The sequence below is a fragment of the Mangifera indica genome, chromosome 6 (genome assembly GCF_011075055.1).
Source record: "Mangifera indica cultivar Alphonso chromosome 6, CATAS_Mindica_2.1, whole genome shotgun sequence".
NCBI classification, from domain to species: Eukaryota; Viridiplantae; Streptophyta; class Magnoliopsida; order Sapindales; family Anacardiaceae; genus Mangifera; species Mangifera indica.
The window spans coordinates 16778132-16805515 of NC_058142.1; the positions used below are offsets into that span (position 1 = coordinate 16778132).

A 27384-nucleotide genomic window follows, 5' to 3' on the forward strand; every position below is an offset into this window, starting at 1 on the left:
TGCTTGCAAAACTTGCTCCATTGGTTCTTGTTGGGTCCTCTTCATTCTCTCTTCATGGGCTAACAACGATCCATGTAACTCGTCGATGGTCATGGACTCTATGTCCTTCGATTCTTCAATTGCTACCACCACATGAGTGAATTTCGCATTGAGAGAGCGCAAAATCTTCTCTAGTACTCTTGCATCTTCCATCTTTTCATTGAGCCGCTTCATTTGATTCACCACCGCCAATACTCGAGTAAAATAATCCGTTATAGACTCATTCTCCTTCATCAAAATTGACTCAAACTCAGCCCTTAGAGTTTGGAGCCACACCTTCTTCACTCTATCAACTCCGACCACAAAATTCTTTAGAATTTCCCATGCATCCTTGGCTCTTGTCACATTGGCTATCTTCTCAAACATGTCATCATCTAACCATTGATGAATAATTGAGAGTGCACTTTGATCTTTCTTCTTTGTTCACTGCCAAGCTTCTAGTGTGGCCATGGTTGCAATATTCTCGTCTGCGGGATCTTCATATCCTTTCTTGACAATGTCCCATAACCCATGAGATCCAATTGTGGCCTTCATGTGTAGCACCCATTGATCATAATTTGTTTTGGTTAGTTGTGGCTATTGGAAAGTGATACTAGTTTTGGTCGTCATTTTAACAAACGCTCTAATACCAATTTGTTGGAAGCTATGGTGAGTTACAAGTATGAATTCTTAACATAGATGAGGAAGAAGGAAAAGGTTAACTTCAAAGGTTATATTTCTATATTTTCACTTCATATATCCTCACACATAACAAGTGATTACAAGTCTTTTTATATACCTAAATATCAGCTATTAACCATTAAAAAAACGTTATTTATGCACAACATTTAATAAAATAGCTATAATTTTCTTTAGAAAACTTCAATGAACCTGAAACTTGCTCCATTTAAAACTAGACTTAATAAGCTTTAAATCCATATTTGATTCACCAAAAACGACATATATTTGCCTTCCCAAAACGTCCCTTACATTCACCATATTTTTCTGCCCACTGCTGAAGACGAGAAGTCAAGTTTAATTTTTTTTTTGAAAAATTCTCAACAGTGTACAGAGGCAATATTGGACGGTGCATAGGTTATGTTATCTGGAGGTAGGAGATCAGCGAATCTCAATTATCCTTTTGAAAAGTAAAGCGAACAGATTCTCACGAAAAAAAAAGAAAGGAAAAATGTAATTATTTTGATCATCTCAGCCTATAAATTCTAGGTCTGCATGGCAAACGAACATCATCAGTAAGATTTACTTGGAATTTTGAAGAGAAAAGTGATCAGGAGATGGCTTCAGCTCAAGTTCAGCCCCCACACAACCTCCATGCCATTCTGAAAGAGGGAGACTCCCAGATTGACGCCTCCTGCGACAATCTGATTGAAAACCTCCAGGCTGGAATCTTCTTGAACCAAAACAAACTGGCAAGTAACATCTTCAATATCATTTTTATATATATTTGTACCAATTAATTTCAATACTAATAATCAAATAATTGATGTTTTTACTGCAGAAGTTTTGGGTTGACAGACTTTTGTGGGCTAACGCCTTCGACATTCATGCAAGGGGTCTCACAATCACGTGGGGAGACGATACACGCTACTGGAATTGGACTTCTAAGCGAGACACACAAGGGTATTTATATATCTTATATGTAACTATTGGTTATCTACTTTATTTTAGTTAAAGGAAGATTAATTAATGAAATAAATTATATTTTAGCAGTTGTACATGTGTTCAAGTTGAGGTGGCTGAATTATTGAATGTCTGTTGGCTTGACGTAAGAGGGAAATTCCCTGCCAAAAACCTCACTCCAGGGATGGTTTACCAAGTTTCGTTTGTGTTAATGATGAAGGACGGAGAATATGGATTTGCAAATCATCCAGTGAACTTTAAACTCGCCATTCCCAGTTACCATGAGACTATTGAACGCAAAGAGGATCTGAGTACGTTGCCTAAAAACAAATGGACAAAGGTCCGAGTTGGCGAGTTCATTACATCTTGCAATATGACTGGGAATTTGGAAATCTCAATGTTTGAACACAATTCCCAGTGGAAGAGTGGGATGATTGTCAATAAGATCGAAATCCGCCCAGTGCGTAGGCAGTGCCAGAACTGAGAAGGGGGATAATCAACGATGAGACATTTGCGAGACTAAAAGTTACTAGATATTAAATAATTTAGTTGGCCTATGTCTCATCGTGTCCTTTCTCTTTATGACTTATATTGTAATAAATAAAACTATGAGACTTCACGTTTCCAATAATAATATGTGAGAGATAATAAAATTATTAAGTTTAATAAAATCAAGATAACGCAGCTTCCTAATCGTGGAATTTTTCTGAACTTAGGAAGAACATACAGAAGCCAAAATTTTTATTTTAATAAGCTGCATAATCTTCATTTCACATGCCTCAAAGCCTCTTTATAAGTGCTTTCAAATACATGAACCCAATCCTACACTTTTATTGAATTATTGAATTATTCAGTTTTACTAAACCAAAATATAATTAATGTTAACACATATAAGAAAATTTTCCTTTTTATCCTCCTCCGAAACAAATTATTATTTTCAAATTCTGATTCAAAGAAAGACATTCAAGTCAGTCAATATACAGAAAAAATATAACCTTAGTCATGATTTATATATACATGCTCCAGAGTAAAATTTAGTACAAATCTGTATTTACGTAACATGATATCAATGCATATATTCAAGATTTTTTCTCTTTTTATCCTGGAGAATATTATTTATTATTTTACAGTAAGTAAATATTTGAATTTGCATATATGATAATGATGATCAACAACGTTATTTCCCAAATGAACTGGGACTCTCAGTCTCATCTTCTATGTACATGCTCCAGTTTAAACTTATCAAGAATCTTTCTTTTGGAGACATGATATCAATGCATATATTCAAGATAGATGTTTTTGTCCCCTTCAAGAATAATAATTATTCTTTCTTGATAAGTAAATATTTTATATTGCATATATAACAATCATGATCAGCAATATTATTATATATAAAAATTGTTCATTTTATAGATAAATAAAAATGTATGGGACTTTCGTAAAATAATCTATGGAATAACCAAGAGTCACTCTTTATATATGCTATACTTTTGCATTCTCCTTTTAAAATCTTAGCTTGTCAAAATTGTAGATTGTAAATTTGCTATTACATTTGACTGAATATATATCATCCCATCAAGTAGGGGAAGATCCGACCCTAGTTTGCGCAGTTCAAACAAGTCAATTTTAAGTTGAATAAAGATCCAATTCGGTTTGAGATTGCTCATTTACCTATTCAATGATATTGTTCATCCTGTGAATAATATTATTCATCATGCTAGCAATACTCTAAATCTAACAGAGCGAAAATTAAATGGTGTTTAACCTACCTTAACATCACATCAATGCATCAATTCCAAGCTGAAATATGAGGTGTTCGATCTCAGCTAGCTCAATCGGATAGCAATCCAAGCCTAAATTGGCTTCAATCATGTTCACCCAGTAGGTGAGATCTTAATATTATTAAGAATATCACAAATTCATGTTGACTGCCTGCAACTTCATATAACATTTACCCTCAAAAACCCAGAAAAATGTAACAAAAAATTTACATAAGCTACTCTACCAAAGACAAATTCAATCTTGGGACCAATGAGTTAAGGAACCACCATGCTTATAAACCATCACTCTGATTGTTCATACTGTTATCCATCAAAAGTATTAGTATACCCTTATATCATGGAGATTGTTAAAAATGTGACTCATTCAAAGATTACTTATCACTTAAAGATCTTGAAACAATAGAACAAGCATTCCTTGATCGAGGATTGGATATTTCAAACAATGTAATATAGAACAAGATCGTTTGAAGCTAGGAACAAGTGTTTCAAATGTCATAATAGATTATAACAAGAACGTTCCACCAAATCATTATAGGTCATACCAAAAGGTCCATAGTCTTTCTTTAACGAAACAAGTCATTCCAATAATCGTTCCAAGCATGTATATAGCATTCGAATTGTAGGAACCAAAAGAGGAAGACAAACAGGGCAATTCACTTACAATAACCATGATTAAATACTAGAAAGGGTTCCAGAGAAGGAACGACTATTCTAATCAGGGTTGGAGAATTTTAGTTGAGGCATTGTTGTATTTTGGGTTACTTAGGTTACCAATTGTATAAGGGAAACCCTAATATGTATAATGTACATATCTTTTACAGATTTCCTTCAAAATAAAAACATGAATGGCTGCTATGTGGACGTCGGCATATCGCCAAACTATGTAAATTTGTATGTCTTATGTGATTACTTTCTGGTTTTGATTTTCTCTTTGCTTACTGTGCGATTCAATTCAATATTTTGCAAAACAACAAGGTTCATCCTCTAAGATAAGAATATCCGAGATGCTTATAATGGGTTGTGGATCCTCTTTATAGAAGGAATAAAGAAATAATGTTTTTCTTATTTTAGAATAACAATAAAAAATATTTGTACAGACTTTTGATACATAATTTGGATACACAAATAATATATCATCATATAATTTAATGATTTTGAATTAAAGAAAAAGTAACATCAAGTTACATGATGACACATTCTCTGAATATTTTATTTGTATACAAAAAATATATACATATAGCATTACTCTTTAGAATAATTTATGATACAGACAACTACTTTTGGTATAGATAATAAAATAATAGTTTTCGTGATAAAATAAAAACTACTTTTGTTACTCTGGATTCCGATATTTCATTCTAAAATTCCAAATAGACAACTCAGTAGCACAGAATTTTAATTCATGTCACGAAAATAGATTATTGGCATAATGTCATAATACTTTCTTCCCTAAGAATTTTCGTACATCTATACAGAGGCAATATTAATTGGGCGGTGTATAGATTATGTTATCTAGAGGTGGGAGATAAGATAATTTCAATTATATATCCAGTGAACTTTGAACTCGTCATTCCCAATTACCATGAGACTATTGAACGCAAGGAGGATTTGAGTAAATTGCCAAAAAAACAAATGGACAGAGGTCAAAGTTGGTGAGTTCGTCACGTCTTGCCATATAAGTCGCGACGTGGAAATCTTGATGTTTGAACAGGGTTCCCAATGGAAGAGTGGGATGATTGTCAATAAGATCATCATCCACCCAGAGTATCGGCCTCTCAAGTGAGAAGGAGGAGAATCAACAATGAAACGTTTGTGAAACTAAAAGTTTCTACATACTAAATAAGATATCTCATGTTGTACTTTTAGCTTCTCATCATAAGTTCTATAGTAATAAATAAAATTGTTGGAGCTTACATATGCTATAATAAATCAAATCAATAATATGAGATTGCTGCACAAAAATTTCCAGCATTCTATTTTCTCCATTCTACTTTGAAATGTCCAAACATAGGCAGGTTCAAGCTCAATTCAAATCCATAATAGCTAATTAGAGTCAACCAGAGATATTGTCAAAAGGGTTGCTGATGGGAGGAATATTGTCATCACCAAAATGAATAGTATCATCAGTAAAATGAATAGGATTACAAAGGGTATAAACAATATCATCGAAAACGAATTTGAGTTGATTTATTGAGCTGAATTTCCAGCCCAAATTCAACTCACATTAAGTTGAACAACCCTAATCTAAGCTAACTTGAAAACACATCATTCATTATCATTTTCATATATTTGATGTAGGTTTGTTGCATCCCTTACCGTGATAAATTTGAAGAAGTAATTCTCACAAACAATGTTTATGTGCATTGAGTTTTGAACATCTAAATAGGTATTTGGATGACGTGTCATTCTATAAATGAGTATTATTTTATTCTTAATTTAAAATTATCTTAATAGATTGACAACACATTATTTGGATATCCAATTAAATACTTAAAATTGAACGCACATGGTTTTTTTTTTGGAAAGGCAATCATACTTAGCTAAAATGTATTGTTGTGTCCATATGTAGCGCTACAAGTCCAAAATGTTTACATGCCTAGCCAGACACATGGCTTAAAGCCTCTGTGTGACTACAAATGCCTTCCAAAACAAAATTGGATCCCGCTAGTAGGCTTACGAGTATGGTAGATTGACAACCAATCAAATATTTATTCTTTTCTCGAGAAATCCAATTTAAATTAAATATTTTTTTTGGGTAAAAAATATACTTTTTATAATAATAGTCACGAAAATTTGTGAATGATTCTTTTTATAGACAACCTAGTTGATGTATTTTCAAGAATCTAATTCATCCATTATGATAAAAGGATGTTGAAGCTAGTCATTAACATCAAGAGTATACCAAAGTAATCAGTTGATGTGAAGATTCAACCAGTTAACTTTGGAGGTTGTTGGGTTAAGTTGTCTCATGTCCTTTGGAAAAGTGGCGAGATGTTGGTACATAAGTGTAAGAATAATGAACCTTAGCTTGATTTATACATGCTCCAGTATAAATTTAGCGCAAATCTTTGTTTATGTAGTGTTCATGCCAAAATTCTGATCATGTAAATGGAGTGTGCAATGGATAGAATAGTAGAGATTTGCAGTAAAGCGTGTGCAACCTGCAGACAAAAAAGTTGTGAACTATTATGGCCATGCTGTCGGCATATTCATTTTTTTATTTCCTGACTCTTGTCCTTCTAGTGGACTGATTGTTGTGCTTGCTTGTGTGAACAGTCACTCCACTATATTTCTACAACTGTTTTTTGTTCTCGGTATATGTTGTCACTGTACTGTATCCTTGGTTATTTTGTTGTTTCTCTTGAATTTTTTTGTTTGTTTTGTTGTCTTTGCTTTGATTTCTTTGTAATTACTTTCCTGCTTATTCTCTGTATTTTGGCTTATCGTTTTTCTTTGTATTCCTCTTACTTTTCTCTCTGCACTTGCAGAAACAGTTGTCTTGTTTCGTTCTTTTTTTAAATACTAAATTTTGCTTTTGTTTCTTTTGTTTTGGTATTCTTACTGATGTGCTCACATTCTACCTTGGGTGCAAATTCTCACAATTTTTTTGGCATTACTTTCTTGCTTGATGCCTGTCTTCTGGTTTTCTGTTTTTCTTTTGTTATTCACACTGCAATTATAGGTGTTGATTTTTCTTATTGTCTATACTATACTAATTTTTTTTTGTCCAGGTTTTTCTTTCTGTTGCACTGACAGGCTATCTTTTGTACAGGTTCTCCCTTCCTTTGTTCCTTCTGACCTTTCATTTATCATAATCTTTTTTTTCTCAAGTGTCTCCCAGGCTTTATATTATGCGTTTCTTTGGTGTCTGGTGTTATTAATGTTCTTTTTTCTCATTGCCCTCTGGTGAGAGTGCTTATTGTTACTTTGTTTTGTTATGCTTAATTTTGTTTACTGACTTAATGTCCCTTCTCAAAGTCTCCTCTCTAGTTGTTTAACCTTTTCTTTGTTTTTTTTTTTTTCTTTGAGTGTTGCATGTTTTTTTTTGCCCTCACATTCCTCTCAGTTTCTTTTATATGGCCTGGAACTCACAATCTCAACTACTACGTGCTCCAGTTTAATTTATCAGGAATCTTTCTTTTGGAAACATGATATCCATGCATATATTCAAGGTATAAATGTTTTTGTCCACTCAAGAATAGTAATTGTTCTTTCTTGATAAGTAAATATTTTATATTATTACATATATAATAATGATTGATCAACAATATTATTATATACAATAATTATTCATATTGTAAAAATAAATAAAAATGTATGGGACTTTTGTAAAATAATCTATGGAAGAAATCCGGGGTCGCTCTTTATATATGCTGCATTTTCTCATTCTCCTTTTAAAATCTTAGTTTGTCAAAACTAGAGACTACAAATTTGAGGCGCTTGAGCTTAGTTTGTTTAATTGAACAATAATCCAAACCCAAACTGGCTCTGATTATGTTCCCCCAATAAGTGAGATCTTAATATTAGTAAGAATATCACAAATTTATGTTGATTGCCTACAACTTAAATATGTTGTTCAAGGGTTAACATTAATCCTCAACAACCCAGAAAAAAGTAACAAAAAATTCACGTAAGCCACTCTTATCAGAGATGGATTCAATTTTGGGACCTATGCGTTAAGGAACCACCATGCTTATGTTGCACCACTCTGATGGTTCATATTGTTATTCTTCAAAAGTGTTAGTATACCCATGTATCATGGAGATCGTTAAAAATGTTCGCTGAGTTGTATTTCCTATATAGGAATGATTGTGTAGCATGAGTTGTATTCCTTGTGTAGGAATAATTAGTTGTATTTTGTATAGGAATAATTAGCTACCATATAGGTAGTTTAACTACCACACGAAGATAAAATTTTTTTCTTGATTTAGTTAACGTCTTTTATATAAAGTGTAATGCTTGTGTAAATAATATATAAATGAAAATTGTTCCAGAACTTCCTATGTGCCTTCGAAAAATGTAACTCATACTCTAAGATTTCTTATTACTTAAAGATCCTAAAACAATATAGAATAGGTATTCCATGTTCAAGGAACAAACATTCTAGATGATATATCATACAAAATAAGATCGTTTGAAGTTAGAAGAAGGTGTTTTAGATGCCATAACATGTTAGAACAAGAACGTTATGTAAAATTAACTTTGCCCACAAATAATCAATTTATATAGTAGCATTTTTAACTGTTACAAATTGTTTCATACAGTTGCGCTTAAAAGGATTAGTATGCGCCTGTAAGCTATTTTCATGCTTAAGGGGTTTTTAACCAGGTGAAAGGAAAAAATAGCACACCAATGCTTACTCCGATGAGTTTTTGCCCTCAAATGGCTTTTTACCGCATCTCATTTATCATAGAGATGAAAAAATGTTCCCACAAACCTGCAACTTCCTCGGCTACCCCAAAGCTGGAAAGCAAAAACAAAGAAAATTTGACGATGAAGCCAAGAAATCAATGGATAAAAAACCAGGTTGGCAAGTTTACAACTTCGCCAGAGTAGGCTGGGGAGTTGGAAATCCTAATGTCTAAAATTGAGAATGGGAAATGGAAGAAAGGACTTATCATCAACAGGGTTGTCTTTCGGTAGACATACCAAGTCTGCAAATAATCAAATATTCAACATTTGCACAACCAAGTTTGAAAAAGCTTCAAATCAATCAATAAATTCATTTACATGTTTAGTATAAGTGAAAATAATTACTTATCAAAAAAAAAAGTGTCAGTAGCATTACTGTAAGAACACTCCAGCACTGTCTCCTAACTAATCTCTAGCTTCTCAATTCTTCTTTCAAAAAAAATGAAACCTAAGCTTGTTTCCTAAGTATTCTAGCATGCATGTGGAATCAAAATCCTCCCTAATCTGAGTTCTTCAAAACTTAATGAGCATTTGTGGTTAAAACTTACTTCTTGTCATTAACCTTTTTATAAACCACAATCTTGTATTTTGTTCATGTAAAGCTTGGATCAAGAGGAAATCATAAACCTCATGGCCGTGTGTGTGTGAGAAAGAGTGAGAGAAAGAGACAGAGGTGAACTTTATCTATTCAAATAACTTCTTGGTTATCATCATAGAAGGATGATAAAATTCATAGTTCAAGAAATCCAACCCGCTTTTGACTCATATAGGACTAAAAGACCAGCAAGCTTTTTATTCATGGTTTGGAATGTACAAATGTCCAGCCTGCTTGGTAATTTCTTGGCAATTATCAGCACCATTTATTTAAGAATTTATTTATAAAAAAAAAAAGATAAATAACAATTTAAAGCGCAATTGAGAGCACCTGATGTCTGCAAAGAGCCTTCTAATCAAGCTGGCAGAAGAAAAAAGAAATCTAGCACCTTTCAAATGTCTGTGTGGTAATTATCAGGCTTATACCAGAGCGAGAAATCAATTCCTTTAGTCTTCAATTTCTCAGTTGGAGGTGCAATCCTCTCCAAAAGCTGCACATTCATGGAAAGTAAGACATTTCAGATAACCTCAACATACTTAACGAAATTGCATTCAAACACACAATTGGAAATATATGTTTCCACAACTTCTCACAGACTCTGTTCATTATTTGTCAAACATTTGACAGTGGAGAAAAATGCAAATACAACTCTCAGTTTTGGCTTTTTGTTTCAACTGAATATAATCATATATAACATTTTAAAGTATGTCACTATAGTATAAAGCATAAATCATAGTATTTCATTTTATGATATGAGCCACATCAAAACTAGGGAGACAAAAAGAAAGTAAGTTAATATGATTCTGACAGGAACCTACACAAATTAATCCAATCACTCCAATGAGAACAATGTTGACAACAAAAGATGTCAACTCCAGCCTTCTAATATCTTAATCAATATTATTAATTGTTGTTATTCTTATCCTAATTCTAACAAACTCATTTTTAGAAAAAAAAATGACAACAAAATCAAACCTTAGCATGTAGTACACCATTGGATACCAAAACAGATCTATCAAACACACAAAACTTTCCACCATCCATGCGAGTAACTGCCCCGCCAGCCTCTTCAACAATCTGCTTACAGGGGAGTAAAAAAAATGCCATTAATAAATTAAACTGAAATCAGAAAACCTTGGTCTCTCAAAGAATGATCTTTTGTTGTTTAAGTGGGCATCATACATCTTTACAATAAACTAGCGTATTTATTTTGAGTAGACAAATAAGTACACTTTTTATGTGTGTCATCAAGTGATTGGTGATGTTGAATTAAAAATAAAATAACACCCAATTAAATAATGACACACATTAAGTATATACTCATTTGTGTACTCAAAGTAGATACAAATAACATTGTTCATATCTTTATGCATCATGTTCATTATTCTAGTTTTCACCAATGATTCTTCTTCAGGAAAAACATAGCAAATGGCTTGTTGTAAAAAGTGAGCAATCTCTGTTTTGATTGAGGAAAAATATGTAAAAAAGAGAAAGTAAAAAGATTAACTTGATCTTTAAGCATTTGTGATTAAGTTAAAAAGAAGAATAATAAGAAAAATTAAATCTAGGGACCTTATGAAGCTCTCATGATCAACTATGATGCTAACAAAGATGAACCGTGGTGCATGAGCAAGTAATAGTCCATAATCAATTTCACAGCAAAAGTACACCACACTTATCTAGCAAAAGCATTAATAAAGATAAAGAAAATTACCAAAACACCTGCAGCCATATCCCATGGCTTTAGACGATATTCCCAATAGCTTTCTACAATCCCAAGAGCTACATGGCACATGTCCACAGCAGCAGCTCCAAGTCTTCTCACACCCTTAATTGAGGAAAAGTGAACAGACAGGAGAAGGGAGCAGATATGAGTTTCTACAACTTAGGCAAAAACAGCGTCTGTTTAGGGAGGGGAAGAAAGCAAATAAACACTCAGTACCCGGCTGACATCAGTAAATTCCTTGAATAATTCTATATTAGTTGCCCATGCATCATCGTGCTCATATCCAAAGCCAGTCACTAGAAGAGATCGCTCCACCTAGAGGCAAGGAAAAAATAAGCTGTTGAAATTCAAAAAGGCTCAACTTCTAAAAATAATAAAGCATAAATCAACATACTTTTGTCAATTTCTATGACAATATGATAAAACATCTCCACATAGATACAACCTCTGTAATCAGTCTTCAAGACTTCAGCCTTGGAAGCCCACATGCCTGTAGATGATGTAGTAAGGCACATGCTTATTGAGTCACAGAACCATGCATCATCCATAGAAAGCATATGAATGAATGTGGCTATTCATTCTCCAACATCACATGATAATGGAAAATGGATAAGTATATACTTATACTAAAGCAATTTGGTGCACATATTACATGTGAAGATCATGAATTTGCCACTAATTGCTCACCTGATTGGTTTGACTGACGTAAATTTTTTGACCATTACAGAATGATCCTCCACCTGTAATAATGAGATCAAATCCATTCATATATATAAATTTAAATTACACAATGCCGTTAAGAATACTGAACAATGAACATTTTCATACCAGCAGTTGCAGAAAATAGACGGGTATTCCAACACATAGGGCCACCCACAAACTCTACCTGAAAACAGAACAAACATTGTCATTTTACCTTCCATATGACAACTGAAGAAACCTTTCACACCTTTTTTTCAATTGGGAGGTATTATAATTCACCAAAAGGCTGAAACTAGACCTCTCAATGCTTTAGTTAGTACACACTGCCATTCTAGTATACCCAGATTTCATCAATTACCCATTGATCTTAAGATCTTAAATGTTCAGATATACCATATACAAATCTCATTGTTTTCTTCCTTTGATTGTCTCATCCATAAGATTCCTCAGGTTGAGTACAGTCAAGTCATTTAGAATAATAGAATTGAGCTGCAAATTCAAGATTGTCCTATTTTAACAAAACGGGTTTCTAAAATGTTACCTTGCATAAATTTCTAGTAAATAATATATAGCATGTCAAGTATAAAATTGCAATACCACAAGATGGAACAATTAATTATCTATAATTGTTCATAGCTGTACTCTGGATCGTGTGCTCTCCTCCCAAAAATTGCTGTTCTAAAAGCATGTCTTATTTTTCTTAGTAAGAGACTATAATGTTACAATATCCATAAACAACTGAGATGCCAGGGAAGTTTAGCCAAAAAATTTTAGACAGCTAAACTTGACATTATAAACAAAACTACAAGTTGGATACAAAAGCACATGGATATCATGTCAAAGAGCAATCTGACGAATCATTACCACAGCAGCAGCAGCAGGATTTCCTTGAAATAGAACTCCAACAGAAACAGCAAAGCTAGGATAACCATGTGCAAAGTTTGTTGTTCCATCTAAAACAATAGAAAAGGATTGCCAAGTTAAAGTCGATTCTATATAGTCCATTTGCAACAAAAGATAACTGTACAAATGCATGATCCAGCGAAAAATAATTAATGAACACATGCAAAATCACTCCAACATTAACAGTTATTAAACAGATCGATTACAAGAAAATTTGCCAAAAAAATTACTCATTTTATGTTGATCTGCTAGTATCCAACTTATGTTAGTTATGGAAAATGACTGTTACAGCGAAAACAAATTATCACTATCAAATTTTCTTTTGTAAGAAACAAGTAAAACTAGTATTAAAGCACTTATTCATTACATTAAAATCTTAAGCATTATCAAAACAATGAAAAATAATAAACACACTGATAAGATAGATTTCATATCAATTACTCATGTTGAATCAGGATAACTTGTTCTATTTACATTGCCTGTCTCATGCTATTTTTCAGTAAATAGTTCATGTTAAGGTTGAACACAATGAATTAAAAGGTCACATTTAGGTTGATACATGTGTTTGATTATAGCTCTCTTCAAAAGAATTTATACCCATTTGGTTGACCCGAGCCGTTACCCCTAGGGTCAAGAATTGCTGCAGTACATCGGTACTTGCAAAGAAGTGGTAAATTATAAAAGCTTCTGTGACCATATAGAAAAATCATGAAATATCATTCTGAAGTTCCAAGCGGCATCTCAAATAAAAATTACATGAAGCTTATGTCACTTGTCCTATAGAAGAGGTCAACAGTTTTAGAGAGACAAACCTAAAGGATCAATACACCAGAGATAATCAGATGTTGTGTCTCCGATGATTCCACCCTCTTCTCCAAGAATGAGGTGTTCTCCAAAATTCTTTTTCACAACTTCTAATATAGCCGCCTCACTATTTTTATCTGTGCTGCAAGTAATTTATTATAAATAAGGTAAATAATGCCTGAGCTAAGTTCCATATTTTATAAATCTAGAAATGCAATAAAGGCACAGTAATATAAGTAAATAATTAAACATCTACACTACTAATGGTAGTGAGAAGAAAGAGAGACTCCTACTCAGTCACCAAGTCAGTGAGCCCTTTATATGTAATATTACGAGGCCTATTCACAGCATCCATCACAACCTGTAAAAAGAAATTGTATAAAGTCACTTTCAACAAACAACTGCCATACACTGAAAATATGATCCAAAATGATAATGACATAGCTCCATAAGAATGTGTTTTGATAAAGCTAAATTTGTTAAAAAGCAGTATGCATAACAAATTAGCTGCAGCCCTCAATCATACTTGTATCATATAGGGCTAATATTCTCTTTACAAAGAAGCACAAAACATGACTTTTGAAAGATGAATTTCACAAGGGAATTTTTTTGTATGCTCAAAAAAAAAACATTTCATGAAGAACCTAGTAAACAGAGCATTTTAAAATGTAAATAATGCCTTCTAAAAATCATCAAAATCTATATATATATATATATATATAAAGTGTTTCACTTCAAAGCAGTGAAATATATAGCCTCAATAGAGAATGTAAACTAATGACACTAAAATTATAACCTTCTTATCATGAAGACAGACTCTAAACTTCACAATCAAAGTATTAAAGACTTCAAAAACCAAACCACATTACAACTTCCCTATGAAATTTACCAATCACAAAAGTAAAATCCAAAAAAAGAACTAGGTATTCATAAAATTGAAGAATGACAAGCAAACAAACCTCAGCACCAGTTTTAGCAGCAGTCTCAACAACTTGAATGAGCTGGCTAGGAGGAATAGGTCCGGTGGATTTAGCACCAATTTTAGGATAGTCTTTCTGATAAGAAGTCTCAGACAACACAGCCGTTGTAGAAACGTTTCTCCCCAGTTTTGTACTCAAAGTCGAAACTTTTTTATACCCAGATGAGAAATTGTTACTGGGTTTGAGAAATAGGCACTGGTTTGAGTGATTGAGAGGTGGAAATGATCTAGGTATGTAAGAAAATTTCAGAGGAATGTTTGAGAAGCAAATTAGAGACCTACCCATCTCAATTAGAAGCAAATGAAAGAGTCAAATAGTTGATTTTGAGTATGTTTTTGAAGTCTGATCGAGTTTGAGACACAGATTTTTGTGTTCAAAATCTGAAATTTGTTACCTCACTACAAGAATCTAGTATGGACTCTGGATGAGTAGTAGCTTCTGTTCTCTTAAAGTAAGAATAATAAATAAATGAAATTCGAGAAAAACAGGAAACAACTGTTTTTTGAAAATAAGAAAAACGATTGAAATGTTTTCAGAAATTGCAGAGTACACTTCACTACGCATATATTTGTCAAAATAGTTTGACGCCACCTCGAGCGAAAACGTGAGTGAAAAAATGTGGGGGTGTCTTTGAAAAACCGTAAGTTAAAATTTTTTTTTATTATATATTAAAATTAAATTTTTTATTTATATAATATATTAGTTAACAGACTTAAGATTTTTTTTTTTTTTGTGTAAACGATTTAATTCAAAAAAAACGATTTAATGCAAATAAGAATCTTTTATTTTAAAAAAAAAAAGTTTACCTTACTCATTTCCTCAAAACTAAAGCTTGAACATTTTGGCATAAGACTATAGTTACAAGAAGCAATGCAGTTGTGATGGATCGGATGCCAGCAGTATAGTGGGAACATAATGAATTATAATCTGTAATTTTTTTTCAATTTCTATGGAATGTTAAAACTTATTTGATTTTGCTACTTTAGTAAATTGACATTTTAATTTATTGAAATTGTATGGTGGGTTTCGTAGTTTGGTGATGTTTTGTTTTCTGGTGGGCATTTGATTGGGGTAGTATGTTTGGTTTTTAAGTAATAACATTTTACGATAATATTTTATTATTAATAATAAAATAATAAATAATATAAAAATATTATTATTTTTTTATTATTATTTTAGATATTAAAATATTATTAAGATAATCTTACTTTTATTATAATTATATTTTATTTATTGATTTTTAAAAAAATATAATTTATTTTTAATTAATATAATAATTAACATAAAAAATATTTATTAGAATAATAAATCATCTTGATAGTCCCCTTCTTTGACTTGGACACTGACGGTTAAAAACCCCTGTTTTAGTCATTCAAGTCGTCCAAAAACGCAAAGCCCGCAAATCTGTTTTTCTGCCTGTTCACCCGGCCTTGGTTTTGTGCATATTTTTCAACTCATTGTCTGAATAACAATTGCCCATAATGTTTTTAATGATTCTTGAGTCTCTCTATACTATTCGGAAGTGTTGCTATCGACAGTGTGCACCCTACACACTCAAGTCTACCTATGTGCACCTGTCTCCTGAGAGTTGACATATGTTGTCCACCTGTGCCCATTTTGACTTGATTGCACGTTGGGAACCTTTCCGTCCATACATATGAATATTTACACAATCAATTGTCCAAGTTCCAATGCCCAGTATGGTTCCGCCTCAACTCATGCCACCTAGCGCATGAGGCCCTGTGTTATGTGTCAACGCCATTAAAAAGTTCTAGACTTGGTGGCATCCATTCATAATGTTGATTAGCCAATGACTCCACATGGCCTTCAATAGTTGCACTTAGGGACGAAGCCACTATAGGGTCAGGGGATGCATGTAGGGCTGGATTCGAGCCCTACATGCATTTCAGATTAAAAAAAATGAATTTAGGAACATACATTTCAGATAAAAAATCGAGAGTTTTGATAAAAAAAATGGAGATTACTATAAGGTGAATGGATGTTTCAAGCATTATAACAAATTGAAACGAGACCATTTCACTAATTATTCATTAGTCATTAAAAAAGCCTTCTGGTTGTTCTATTCTTATTCTGTTACGGATATAAATATATGTCATTTGCATATTCCATTAGAAAGAGAGGAGCTTAATTAAGTGGCGAAGGTTTTACAATTTCTATGTTATATTCGAGAGCAATAAAATTGTATGTACACACTTTACACTTTAATACATCATTTGTTACATATTGACGTATAATCATATAATTGAATAATTTTTAAATTAAAGATAAAAATTAATATCTAATCACATGATGATATATTATTTGTGTATTCAAATTGTATATGAAAAATGTGTAGTTATAATATTATTAGTTCAAAAGAGCTATTAATCTCTTGCATTCTTCTTGAAATTAAACTTTAGTTTAGGGAATTTTTATCATCTTGTTCTTGTGGTTTTTCTCTAATTGGGTTTCTACATAAATTTTTGTTTGCGCTTTCCTTTCTTGTTTTGTGATTTAATTGCTTTCATTATTAAATTTCTTGGATTTCCGCATAAATGTAGCAGCTACAAGCTTTCCATTGAGTGTAGACATGTCCACGGGTTAGGTCAGCCGGTGGCACATCCAAACCCCCTCTATAAAGGCACGGCCAATGGGGCATGATCAGCATCTTTTTAGGAAAAATTAAAATAATTTAAGATATTAAAAAATAATTAAAATTTTTAAAAAGTAAACATATAATATGGCAAACTACCTACTAAGAACCAAAGGAGGCATGGCCTAATAGTCCCTGGGCATGCGTTGGGCCTTGTCATGCCATAGGCCGTCACAATCTGTAAGATCCGCCCTTTGATATGCTCTGACCATCTCCACTGCCACCAGGTTAAATCTGAGTTAATTTATTAAAATTAGTGAAATTATTCACAGAATCAACCAAAGTAGCAGATTTACGAGATAATGGCTTGGTATGATCCATATTCTTGACACCGGAAACAGTATCAAGATGTAAACGGAGAAACGAGCAGATAGAGGTCCATCCACTTTCTTAGATTCATTTGAACTAATGCTCCGACAGACAGAAGTATCATCACATGATTCGTTGCTGGTATGGGAAGCAGAGAATCCAGAGAATGAAGTATCAGAACATTTACAAGTAGAACTAAGTCCTTCCCCATCCGCATGAAAGCTCGACTTTTACTTCTTCATCCTTCCCCCATATATGGAACTTCAGGAGAGGCACTGGTATAAGCCAATGCAGATTCCTTAGATGTTCATCCTCCCAGCGTTGTCTCCAGTGAATAATTTGGCTCTTACCAGAACTAAAACATGAAAGACATAAATATGTGTTTCTATCTATGCACAATCACAAATACACAAGATAAAAACCAAAATATTTATAATTGCGAAATATAAAAACTGATCTCCTGCCATTGCTAGATAATTTGTTGCAGAATATACCCTTGGAACATGTTGTCTTCTAGGTGATTTGATTTTTACAGAATATGGTGTATGTATGTTTTTCAAAATCCCTCACCTAGGGAACTTGAAGGTAGCTTAAATACATTTTACCATAAAGTATGAAAAGAACTGAAGCTTTTGTGGATGAATTATGGCATGGGAGTTACAAACCATTAAGCATAGGAGTTACAGACCATCAATATTCATAACAGTTTCTTCATTTATTGTATGAAACAGTTACTAAGAAGAAGAAATTAACAAAACACTTTAATTTCCCAAGAATATATTGTGAAAAGGCAATACCATATGAATTACTAGAGCAAACTAAAAGGATGGGAGAATTATGGTCACCTATGTAATACAGAAACGGAAAAACGAAAACGAAAACATTGAAATGTATTTTCTCAAAAACATACGAAATAGATATGTGGAGAAACGTATAAATATGAAAATTGCCACCAGAATTTTCATGAATTAGAGTTTCTATGGGTGTCATATCTATTGTCATACAAGTCAATGACTCTGATACCATTTAGGCATTTTACAATGGTTCAATATGATGTCTATATGGAATTGCATGGACTACAACTGTATTTCTGTAAAACTATAGTAAAATACAGTAATTTTTTAATTACAATAAGATATGCATTTAACCAACTTAGTTTATCAAACCAAATGAACAATATATATCAAACTCGATGAAGCCAATTTTTCGAGCATTAACTGACAATTGGAGAAGCTGGAGATAGAGAAGAGATAAGTTTAAATATACTAGAGATAAGAGAAATTTTAAATATCATAAAGAAGAGAAGACGAAATCAGAATTAGAACTCAAAATTGTAAAAGAGAGTGAAATATAAATCAATTTATAATTGATTAAGGAGTAAGAAAACGAAAAATGTGTTTCAAATTTTTTTTATAAATCCAAAATGTTCCGAACTAGTTTCAGGGCGTTTGGGAAGGGTGCACTTATGTGCTTCCTGGACAGTCACTGACACCACACATCTTGGTTCATTTCATGGTGGGAGCATGTAACTAAAATAGCGGCAGCAAACTAACACTTAAGGCTTTGTGCTTCAACAGAGAATCATTGAAATTTTTGTCATGTAGTTCTTTTGAATATATGCTATCTATAGTGGGGGATTTAGAATCCGAATAATTGATCACTTTTAAAAAGGAGATTCAAGATGCAAAATACTCTGTCATATTAGTTAATCTGTTTATGATCTATAAATAAACTCAAAACAATTATATCCTTGGTGTCTTTAATAAATTAGGCCAGCCTCTCTCCTAGTATAAAAAACTATGATGCCATGGACATGGAGACAATCGATCATTGATAGCGGGGAGAAATAGTTCTGGTCAAGAGATGGCTGCTGCTGAAGAAACTCAGATTTCTCAAACAAAATTGCAGCTTCCAAAAAACTATGAAGCCATTCTTGAAGAAGCAGACTCACAAATTGATAAATCCTCCTCAGACAAGCTCTGTGAACAACTCTACTCCGGACTTTTCTTGAACCAAAAGAAAAAGGTAACTCTCACCCTTCAAACTAGGGAATTCAATATGAGGTAAATTGAGTCTAAGGTCAACTCAACTTCTCAAAACAATAACATATATGTAGTTCAAGCCCATTAGAGTTGGTGCACAGTATTACCATCGGGCCACTAATACGGTAAACAGTGTCATTAATTAGATAAACAATATCATAAGAACAAAAAAATTGATCTTAAAATGAATTATTGAATTGGAGCTTCAACAAAAAATCGACTCTTTGGAGTAAGACCACTAACTCAATAGCTCTAATTGGATCCACCCGTACCTCAAATTGTGTGAATTCAAGATTATGTCTGGCTATTGGGTTTGATTAAAAAGTTAGTAACCGTAATATTATTTAAATTTTTAAATATGAATATTTTAAAATTTCTAACCCAAATACCAATTGTTAACTTTCCTTTTTGCCAATATTTATGAAAGGAATCAACCAAGATTTAAAATAAGTAATACTATATATATTAACAAAATTGATATTAAAAGTGTTAATATTGATATATTATAATTATGTGATTAAATAATTTAATTATTTATTTTGCTTCTAATTCACATCCGTCTTGATTCATGCAAAGCCAAAAAAAAAAGTAATTGGCAGAAGAAAATGATCAAGTACTGGGCTATAATTTGATCTTCATGGTTATTGTTAATCATTCTATATATTATTGTAGAAATTTTGGGTTGACAAGTTGACCCAGAAAATTTTCTTTGTGTTGTTTGCAAAATCTCTCTCATACCTAAAACCAAACTGGATTCTGCAACCTATCTCAACCGCCTCTACCGACAGGCTTGAGGAGTTCAAATTACAAGAATCACACAGATTAATGATCGAGGAGGTCATTCTGCAAGAATCAAATAGTTTTGAGGTGAAAGGGAAATTCAACATGTGCAAACTTAGTCCTCTAACATTTTACAAAGTTTCATTTCTGATAAAGATGGAGAAGCAGGCTCAGGGATGGGAAGATCCTGTGAACCTGAGACTCGTCCACCCGGATGGAAGAGAGGAAGAATGTCGAGAGATGTTGCAGGAAAGCCAAAAAATAAATGGATGGATGTTTTAGTTGGTACGTTTACAACGTTCATCGATGTTGGGGAGATGGAGTTTTCTATGTATGAATTCGGTAAGAGGAAGAAGAAAGGACTTGTCGCCTTTGTATAGAAGCTTAATTGGTAGCCAGCAAGCAGACCTAATATACTATTTGTTATGAGTGTTCTTTCAAGATTCATGCATTCACCAAAGGAGACTCACTTTGCAGCTACAAAATGTGTACTTAGGTACATCAAAGGTATCATTGCTCTTGGCAATTTCTTTCCAAAACACCAGGATAGGCTTTGAAATTGGTTGGCTACACTGACAGTGATTAGGGAGGTTGTGTTGATGATTCAAGAAACACATCAAGGTACTTATTTTCTCTAAGTTCTAGTTTTTTCACTTGGAGCTCAAAGAAGTAGGAGACAACAACTCAGTCTACTGCAAAAGCTGAGTACATTACTGCTTCCTCGGTTATCAACTAGGCTATCTGGTTGAGGACGATGTTGAAGGATTTGGAACATGAGCAAGTTAAAGCAACCAGGATTATGTGTGATAACATTTCTACGGTCTCAATTTCAAAGAATCCAGTCTTTCATAGACGAACCAAACATATCAAGATTAAGTTTCACTTTATTAGAGAAGCCCAACAATCAAATGAAGTGGTGCTTGTTTATTGTTCATCTGAAGAACAGCTTGCAAACATTTTTATCAAGCTACTACCTAAAGAAAGGTTTGAAGCTTTAAGACAAAATATTGGAATTTGTCATTAAAATGCCAAGGAGGAGTGTTAGACAGTTGGCATTTTAATTTCAGCATATTGTTTTTTTCAGTTTCTATTCCCTTCATTTTCTCTCTTGACTTTATCAAGGTTTAGTTGCTACTTTTTCTGAAATTAGTGGCTAAGTATGGCTTAATCTAAGAAGCACAGAAACACATAGCAGTGTGCGTTTCCATGAATCCAAAACAGCCCAAAATTGGTACAAAACGTTTCGGGGCTGTTTCGATAATTTTAAATAAAAGGGAAACTCGTTTCTTTAACTGAAACAATTTTCTATGCATACAAGGATTCTAAAAGTGTATCATAAAAAGATTCTGAAAGGATTTTGAAAATAAAGAACAAAAATAGTTTTCAACGCGTAATAGTCTTCTGGGCGTCTTCTCTTCTTTGCTGTCAATCTCCTGGGCGTCTTCTTCTTTTCTGAATAGTGGTTGGAAGAAAGAAAACTCTAAAAAAAGTGTGCATTTTATTGCCCTCCTATGATACAAATTAGTTTATATGTATTTTAATTTAATGCATCCCTATTCCCAAGTCCAGATTTGTTAGCTTTCCAAGATTTGTTAGTTTTCCAAGATTTTTATTTTATTATAAAAAATATATTAAATTATTATATATATACTCCATTAGCCTGCCTTTTGCTCAAAGATTTTATATATCTCAGTCAATGCATGCTTTCTTCCATATGTGTCAATGTTTGAATTCTAATTTATTATAAAATATATTTTAAAACATTAAATTATTTTATATGCTCTATTCCCCCTAAAAATATATATATATATATATTATATCAATGCAATTTGGTTAATTTTTGCAATATATATATATCATGAATATAATTTATAATTATAATCCATAATTTATTTTATTAGTAATTATTGAATATTTGATTTTATATAATTTAATCGCATAATTTTATAGTCTGTAATTTAGTTATTCTTGTTTGATTTGAATATTACTTATAGATAAAAGTTTTCCTATAATTAAATTGATTTATTTATGTTTTCAATTTGTGATTTTATTTCACTTGTGTAGTAAGCTGCCAGGAAGAATAGTCGATGATTTATATGATTTGGTTTATTTTTTTGATAAATTTTAGCAAATTGTTGGTGATGGATTCTGCTACTGGTAAGGAAAATTTTAATTCTGGGTTCTGCAAAAAAGAATAATGATGAAGACCAAAATCCATTGTGGAAATATGTCACAAAAATTGAGAAACTGGGAGAGTCAGGGGGTACATGCAAATGGGTTTGTAATTTTTGTCATAAAGAAAGGCAAGGGACTTATACTACAGTTAAAGCTCACCTATTAAAAATTACGGGGAAAGGAATCGGTGTTTGTTTTAATGTGAAATTTGAAGATTTAGTAAAAATGAGAAAATTAGATGATGAAGCTACCAATAAGATTTATAATTCTCAACCTAAGGAAGTGTCATTGTCTAGTAGTACTACTAATGTAAATCAATCATTGTCTTTATCCTTACCGTCACTGAGTAGGTCAAATCTTTTTTCAAAGAAGAGAAAAGTTGATGATTCTCCTATTGCTAAATCTTTTGACATACAAACTAGAGCTCAATTAGATGAGAAAATTGCTAGAATGTTTTACACTGGTGGTCTTCCTTTTAATTTTGCTAGGAATCCAAACTATATTAGTGTCTTTTCATTTGCAGCTAATCATTCACTGGGTGGTTATGTGCCTCTTGAGTACAATAAATTAAGAACTACACTACTTCAGCAAGAGAAAACAAATGTGGAAAGGTTATTGGAACCTATTAAAAGCACTTGGATAGAAAAAAAGGTTAGTATTGTTAGTGATGGATGGAGTGACCCACAAAGGAGATCTTTAATTAACTTCATGATTGTTTGTGAATCAGACCCGATATTTATTAAAACTGTTAATTGTGCAGGTGAAGTTAAAGATAAATATTTCATTGCTAATTTATTGAAAGAGATAATTGATGAGGTTGGTCATCAAAAAGTAGTTCAAGTAATAACTGATAATGCTAAAAATTGTAAAGGTGCTAGGGAAATCATTGAAGGTATGTTTCCACATATTTATTGGACTCCATGTGTTGTGCATACTTTGAATCTAGCTTTGAAAAATATATGTGCAGCTAAAAATGTGGAATATAATCAAGAGACATATGATGAATGTCATTGGATAACTGATGTTTATGATGATGTTATGGTAATTAAAAACTTCATAATGAACCATTCAATGCGATTGGCTATGTTTAATCGATTTAGTCCTTTGAAATTACTTTTAGTTGCAGACACTCGTTTTGCCTCTGTTGTTGTTATGCTCAAAAGATTTAAATTAATTAAGGGTGCTCTAGAATTAATGATTGTAAGTGAACAATGGGGACAATATAGAGAAGACGATCAAGGCAAAACAAGATTTGTTCGTGATAAGGTGTTGGATGAGAATTGGTGGGTGAAGGTCAATTACATTCTTGCTTTTATTGCACTGATTTATGATATGATTCGAATGTGTGATACAAATAAGTCATGTCTTCATTTGATTTATGAGAATTGGGATTCTATGATTGAAAATGTTAAATCGATTATTTATGAACATGAAGGAAAGTTTTCTACCTAAGATTCTCCTTTCTATTCAGTGATTTATAGTATTTTTTATGATCGTTGGGCAAAAAGTAATACTCCACTCCATTGTCTAGCTGATTCATTGAATCCAAGGTAAATATCTAATTGAATTATATATTTCTTTCATACTTATTTGATATATTTATTTATTAAATTGGGTATTAATTTGTTAACTATTTGATATATCTATTATTTGTAAAGGTTTTATAGTGAACAATGGCTTGAAGGAGGTGAAGGTAGAGTGCCTCCTCATACGGATGGGGAAGTATCTATTGAGAGGAACAAATGTTTTAAAAAGATCTTTTCTGAAGATGAGCGTGTTAAAACATTGGATGAGTATGCTAACTTCTCCCTCAAAAGTGGACCATTTGAAGATCCTGACTCAATTGGTGCTAGATTTAATACAGAACCGATGAAGTGGTACGCATGTTTTGGTTCGAATGCTCCATTGCTTCAAAAGTTAGCATTCAGAATACTTGGACAACCTAGTTCCTCCTCTTGTTGTGAAAGATATTGGAGTACTTATTCTTTCATTAATTCAATTAGAAGGAATAAATTAATTCCAAAAATTGCAAAAGATTTGGTTTTTGTTCATAACAATTTTCGTTTATTGTCAAGGGTTAACTCTAAGTATTATGATGGTAAGGAGAAGATGTGGGGTGTTGGTGGAGATGACTTTGGGAGTGTGGAAGATGTGGGAGTTCTTCAATTAGCCAACCTGTCATTAGATGAACCAGAATTGGAGTCTGTTTTTTTCGATGAAGATGCAAATGACATAGTGGATAAGGAGAATGATCAAATAGAGAAAATACAATAAATATTTTACTATATTTTTAATTTTTTTCATTATATTTTATTTGATGACTTTGATATTGACCCTTGGAAATTATTATTTTGATGAAATAATATTGAGTTTGTAGGTTGATTTATTTACATTTTGATAAAATATATTGATTTATATACATGTTTATTTTGTTATATGTTATTTTAAATTGGTTGGAAAAAATCTATTGTTGTATTTTTTTTAATTAAAATACAGATTATTGTATTTTTTATAAAAATTTCATATTTATAAAAAAAAACCATATATTTTTTATATTACATGTTTTCCCACGTTTCCGTTTTAATGTTTCCATTTCTGTGCTACCTAGGGCTTAATTAATGACAACATTTTCTCATCAGTTTTATCCACTATGTTTAGTGACAAGTCTTTAGGGAAGTTTGTTATTTTCTTTGTATATAAAGTCTGCAATCAATGAAATAAAAGAACGCTGGTATTTTCAATCACTTTGTGTTCCTGTTTTTCAATTACTATTGCTCTGTTTTTTTCAAAAGTTATGGTGTGTACTTTGGAGGGAATTTTGTGGAGTGGAGTTCAAGGAAGCAGAAGGTAGAATCATTGTCTTCAACTCAGTCAGAATACAGGGCTTTGAGTCGAGTGCCGACTGAGATAGTGTGGCTGAAAAATTTATTGAATGAGTTGGGTGTGATCTATGTAAATATAGCAATTGTTTGGTATGACAATGTAAGCGCAGGTCTGCTTGCATCAAATTCTGTTTTGCATAGCCGAAGAAAGCATATAGAACTGAATATTCATTTTGTTAGAAGTCAGGTTGCTGTCAATGTACTTGCAGTGCAATATGTGCCTTCAGAGTTTCAAGCTGCTGATGTGCTTACTAAAGCAATATCTGTATCAAGGTTCCGTGAACTGAGGAAGAGGTTGAATGAACTGAAGTTAGAGAAAGGAAATGAGAAAGGAAAGGAGGTTGCAACAGAAGAAGGGAGAGTTTGAAGTCCTGGTTTTTTATTTTCAGGGAGGAGTATATGAGTTTTGAGAATTAATACTTTCTTTTCCTCTCTAAGAATTTTCATACATGTGTACAGAGGCAATATTGGACGGTGTACAGGTTATGTTATCTGGAGGTAGGAGATAAGGGAATCTCAATTATCCTATCGAAAAATAAAGCAAACAGATTGATGGCTTCAGCTCAAGTTCAGCTCCCACACAACCTCCATGCCATTCTGAAAGAGGGAGACTCCCAGATTGACGCCTCCTGCGACAATCTGATTGAAAACCTCCAGGCTGGAATCTTCTTGAACCAAAACAAACTGGCAAGTAACATCTTCAATATCATTTTTATATATATTTGTACCAATTAATTTCAATACTAATAATCAAATAATTGATGTTTTTACTGCAGAAGTTTTGGGTTGACAGGCTTTTGTGGGCTAACGCCTTCGACATTCATGCAAAGGGTCTCATAATCTATGGGGACATGATCCAAGTTGCTGGCAATGGGACACAGTGTATTTATATATTATATAGATAAATATTGGTTTTCTACCTAATTTTTAGTTAAATGAAGAATAATTAATAAAATAAGTTATGTTTTTGCAGTGGGGCTGTACTATTGCGCATCGATTGGCTTGACGTAAGAGGGAAATTCCCTGCCAAAAACCTCACTCCAGGGATGGTTTACCAAGTTTCGTTTGTGTTAATGATGAAGGACGGAGAATATGGATTTGCAAATCATCCAGTGAACTTTGAACTCGCCATTCCCAATTACCATGAGACTATTGAACGCAAAGAGGATCTGAGTAAGTTGCCTAAAAACAAATGGACAAAGGTCCGAGTTGGCGAGTTCATTACATCTTGCAATATGACTGGGAATTTGGAAATCTCAATGTTTGAACATGGTCCCCAGTTGAAGGGTGGGCTGATTGTCAATAAGATTGAAATCCGCCCAGTGCGTAGGCAGTGCCAGAACTGAGAAGGGGGATAATCAACGATGAGACATTTGCGAGACTAAAAGTTACTAGATATTAAATAATTTAGTTGGACTGTGTCTCATCGTGTACTTTCTCTTTATGACTAATATTGTAATAAATAAAACTGAGACTTCACGTTTCCGATAATAATAAATAAAAGCAATAGTATCAGATTGCTTCATAAAAATGTCAGCATTCTTTTTCTCCAGTCGACTTTGAAATTTGATTTTAGTTAACTTGAAAATTCGTTAATTTAAAGGTGGAGTCAATCCAAATTGAACCAAATTAAACCTGAAATTAGTTTGAGTGTGAACTGAAACCATATACTCACTTCGAACTCAAGTTTGAGTTCATTCGAGTTACTATATAATCACTACAAGGCGGCCGACAAAGAAAACAATATCATCAGTAAAAGTGTTCAAAATTATTTAACAACTGAGTTGATTTTTAAATCAAAAAATGAACCGAAAAATAAGTTATTTAAAAAATTAATTCAAATACTAGTTAAAAGATATAGAAAAAACTGATTTTTTAGTTCGGTTACTGGTTTGTTTATTTTTTAAATTCATTTTGTTAAAATATCCTTGTTTGTAGTGTGGATTAATTGTTGAACCCAACATATATACATATACATATA

At 32.6% G+C, this 27384-nt stretch overlaps 3 protein-coding genes across 6 annotated transcripts; 2 read left to right on the top strand and 1 right to left on the bottom strand.

Moving 5' to 3' along the window:
• The first annotated feature begins 1258 nt into the window (after positions 1–1258).
• Positions 1259–26938, top strand: LOC123219298 (protein PHLOEM PROTEIN 2-LIKE A1-like). Of its 2 annotated transcripts, XM_044641162.1 has the most exons (4): positions 1259–1329; positions 25972–26090; positions 26180–26285; positions 26377–26938. In XM_044641162.1, the coding sequence occupies exons 1-4, from the start codon at positions 1314–1316 to the stop codon at positions 26412–26414; spliced, it is 279 nt and encodes a 92-aa protein (XP_044497097.1). In that variant the 5' UTR covers positions 1259–1313; the 3' UTR covers positions 26415–26938. The 2 variants fall into 2 exon arrangements, with proteins under 2 accessions (XP_044497097.1, XP_044497095.1); XM_044641160.1 differs by lacking the exon at positions 1259–1329 and having other exon boundaries at positions 25936–26090.
• LOC123219296 (phosphatase IMPL1, chloroplastic-like) lies at positions 1260–15111 on the bottom strand. 3 transcript variants are annotated; one of them, XM_044641156.1, is made up of 11 exons: positions 14542–15111; positions 13876–13943; positions 13591–13724; positions 13376–13465; positions 12740–12828; positions 12002–12059; positions 11861–11913; positions 11390–11488; positions 11162–11275; positions 10423–10524; positions 9620–9937 (listed from the first exon to the last, which is right to left on the bottom strand). In XM_044641156.1, exons 1-11 carry the CDS (start codon positions 14845–14847, stop codon positions 9839–9841), a joined length of 1212 nt encoding a protein of 403 aa, XP_044497091.1. In that variant the 5' UTR covers positions 14848–15111; the 3' UTR covers positions 9620–9838. The 3 variants fall into 3 exon arrangements, with proteins under 3 accessions (XP_044497093.1, XP_044497091.1, XP_044497092.1); XM_044641158.1 differs by lacking the exons at positions 9620–9937; positions 10423–10524 and adding an exon at positions 1260–1390 and having other exon boundaries at positions 14542–15045; XM_044641157.1 differs by lacking the exon at positions 13376–13465 and having other exon boundaries at positions 14542–15105.
• Positions 19304–21482, top strand: LOC123219297 (protein PHLOEM PROTEIN 2-LIKE A1-like). The gene is made up of 2 exons (XM_044641159.1): positions 19304–19549; positions 20239–21482. The coding sequence occupies exons 1-2, from the start codon at positions 19388–19390 to the stop codon at positions 20626–20628; spliced, it is 552 nt and encodes a 183-aa protein (XP_044497094.1). The 5' UTR covers positions 19304–19387; the 3' UTR covers positions 20629–21482.
• Positions 26939–27384: the final 446 nt, after the last annotated feature.

Coding starts and splice junctions, on each gene's coding strand:
- LOC123219296 (XM_044641156.1), bottom strand. CDS start 14,847: ATGGGTAGGTCTCTAATTTGCTTCTCAAACATTCCTCTGAAATTTTCT. Junction 11,489..11,860: donor ACGTCAGTCAAACCAATCAG/GTGAGCAATTAG, acceptor CCTTGCCTCTAG/GTGGAGCGATCTCTTCTAGT. Junction 9,938..10,422: donor ATGGTGTACTACATGCTAAG/GTTTGATTTTGT, acceptor ATGAATGTGCAG/CTTTTGGAGAGGATTGCACC.
- LOC123219298 (XM_044641162.1), top strand. Junction 26,091..26,179: donor TCTTGAACCAAAACAAACTG/GCAAGTAACATC, acceptor TTTTTACTGCAG/AAGTTTTGGGTTGACAGGCT. Junction 26,286..26,376: donor TGCTGGCAATGGGACACAGT/GTATTTATATAT, acceptor ATGTTTTTGCAG/TGGGGCTGTACTATTGCGCA.
- LOC123219297 (XM_044641159.1), top strand. CDS start 19,388: ATGGCTGCTGCTGAAGAAACTCAGATTTCTCAAACAAAATTGCAGCTT. Junction 19,550..20,238: donor TCTTGAACCAAAAGAAAAAG/GTAACTCTCACC, acceptor ATATTATTGTAG/AAATTTTGGGTTGACAAGTT.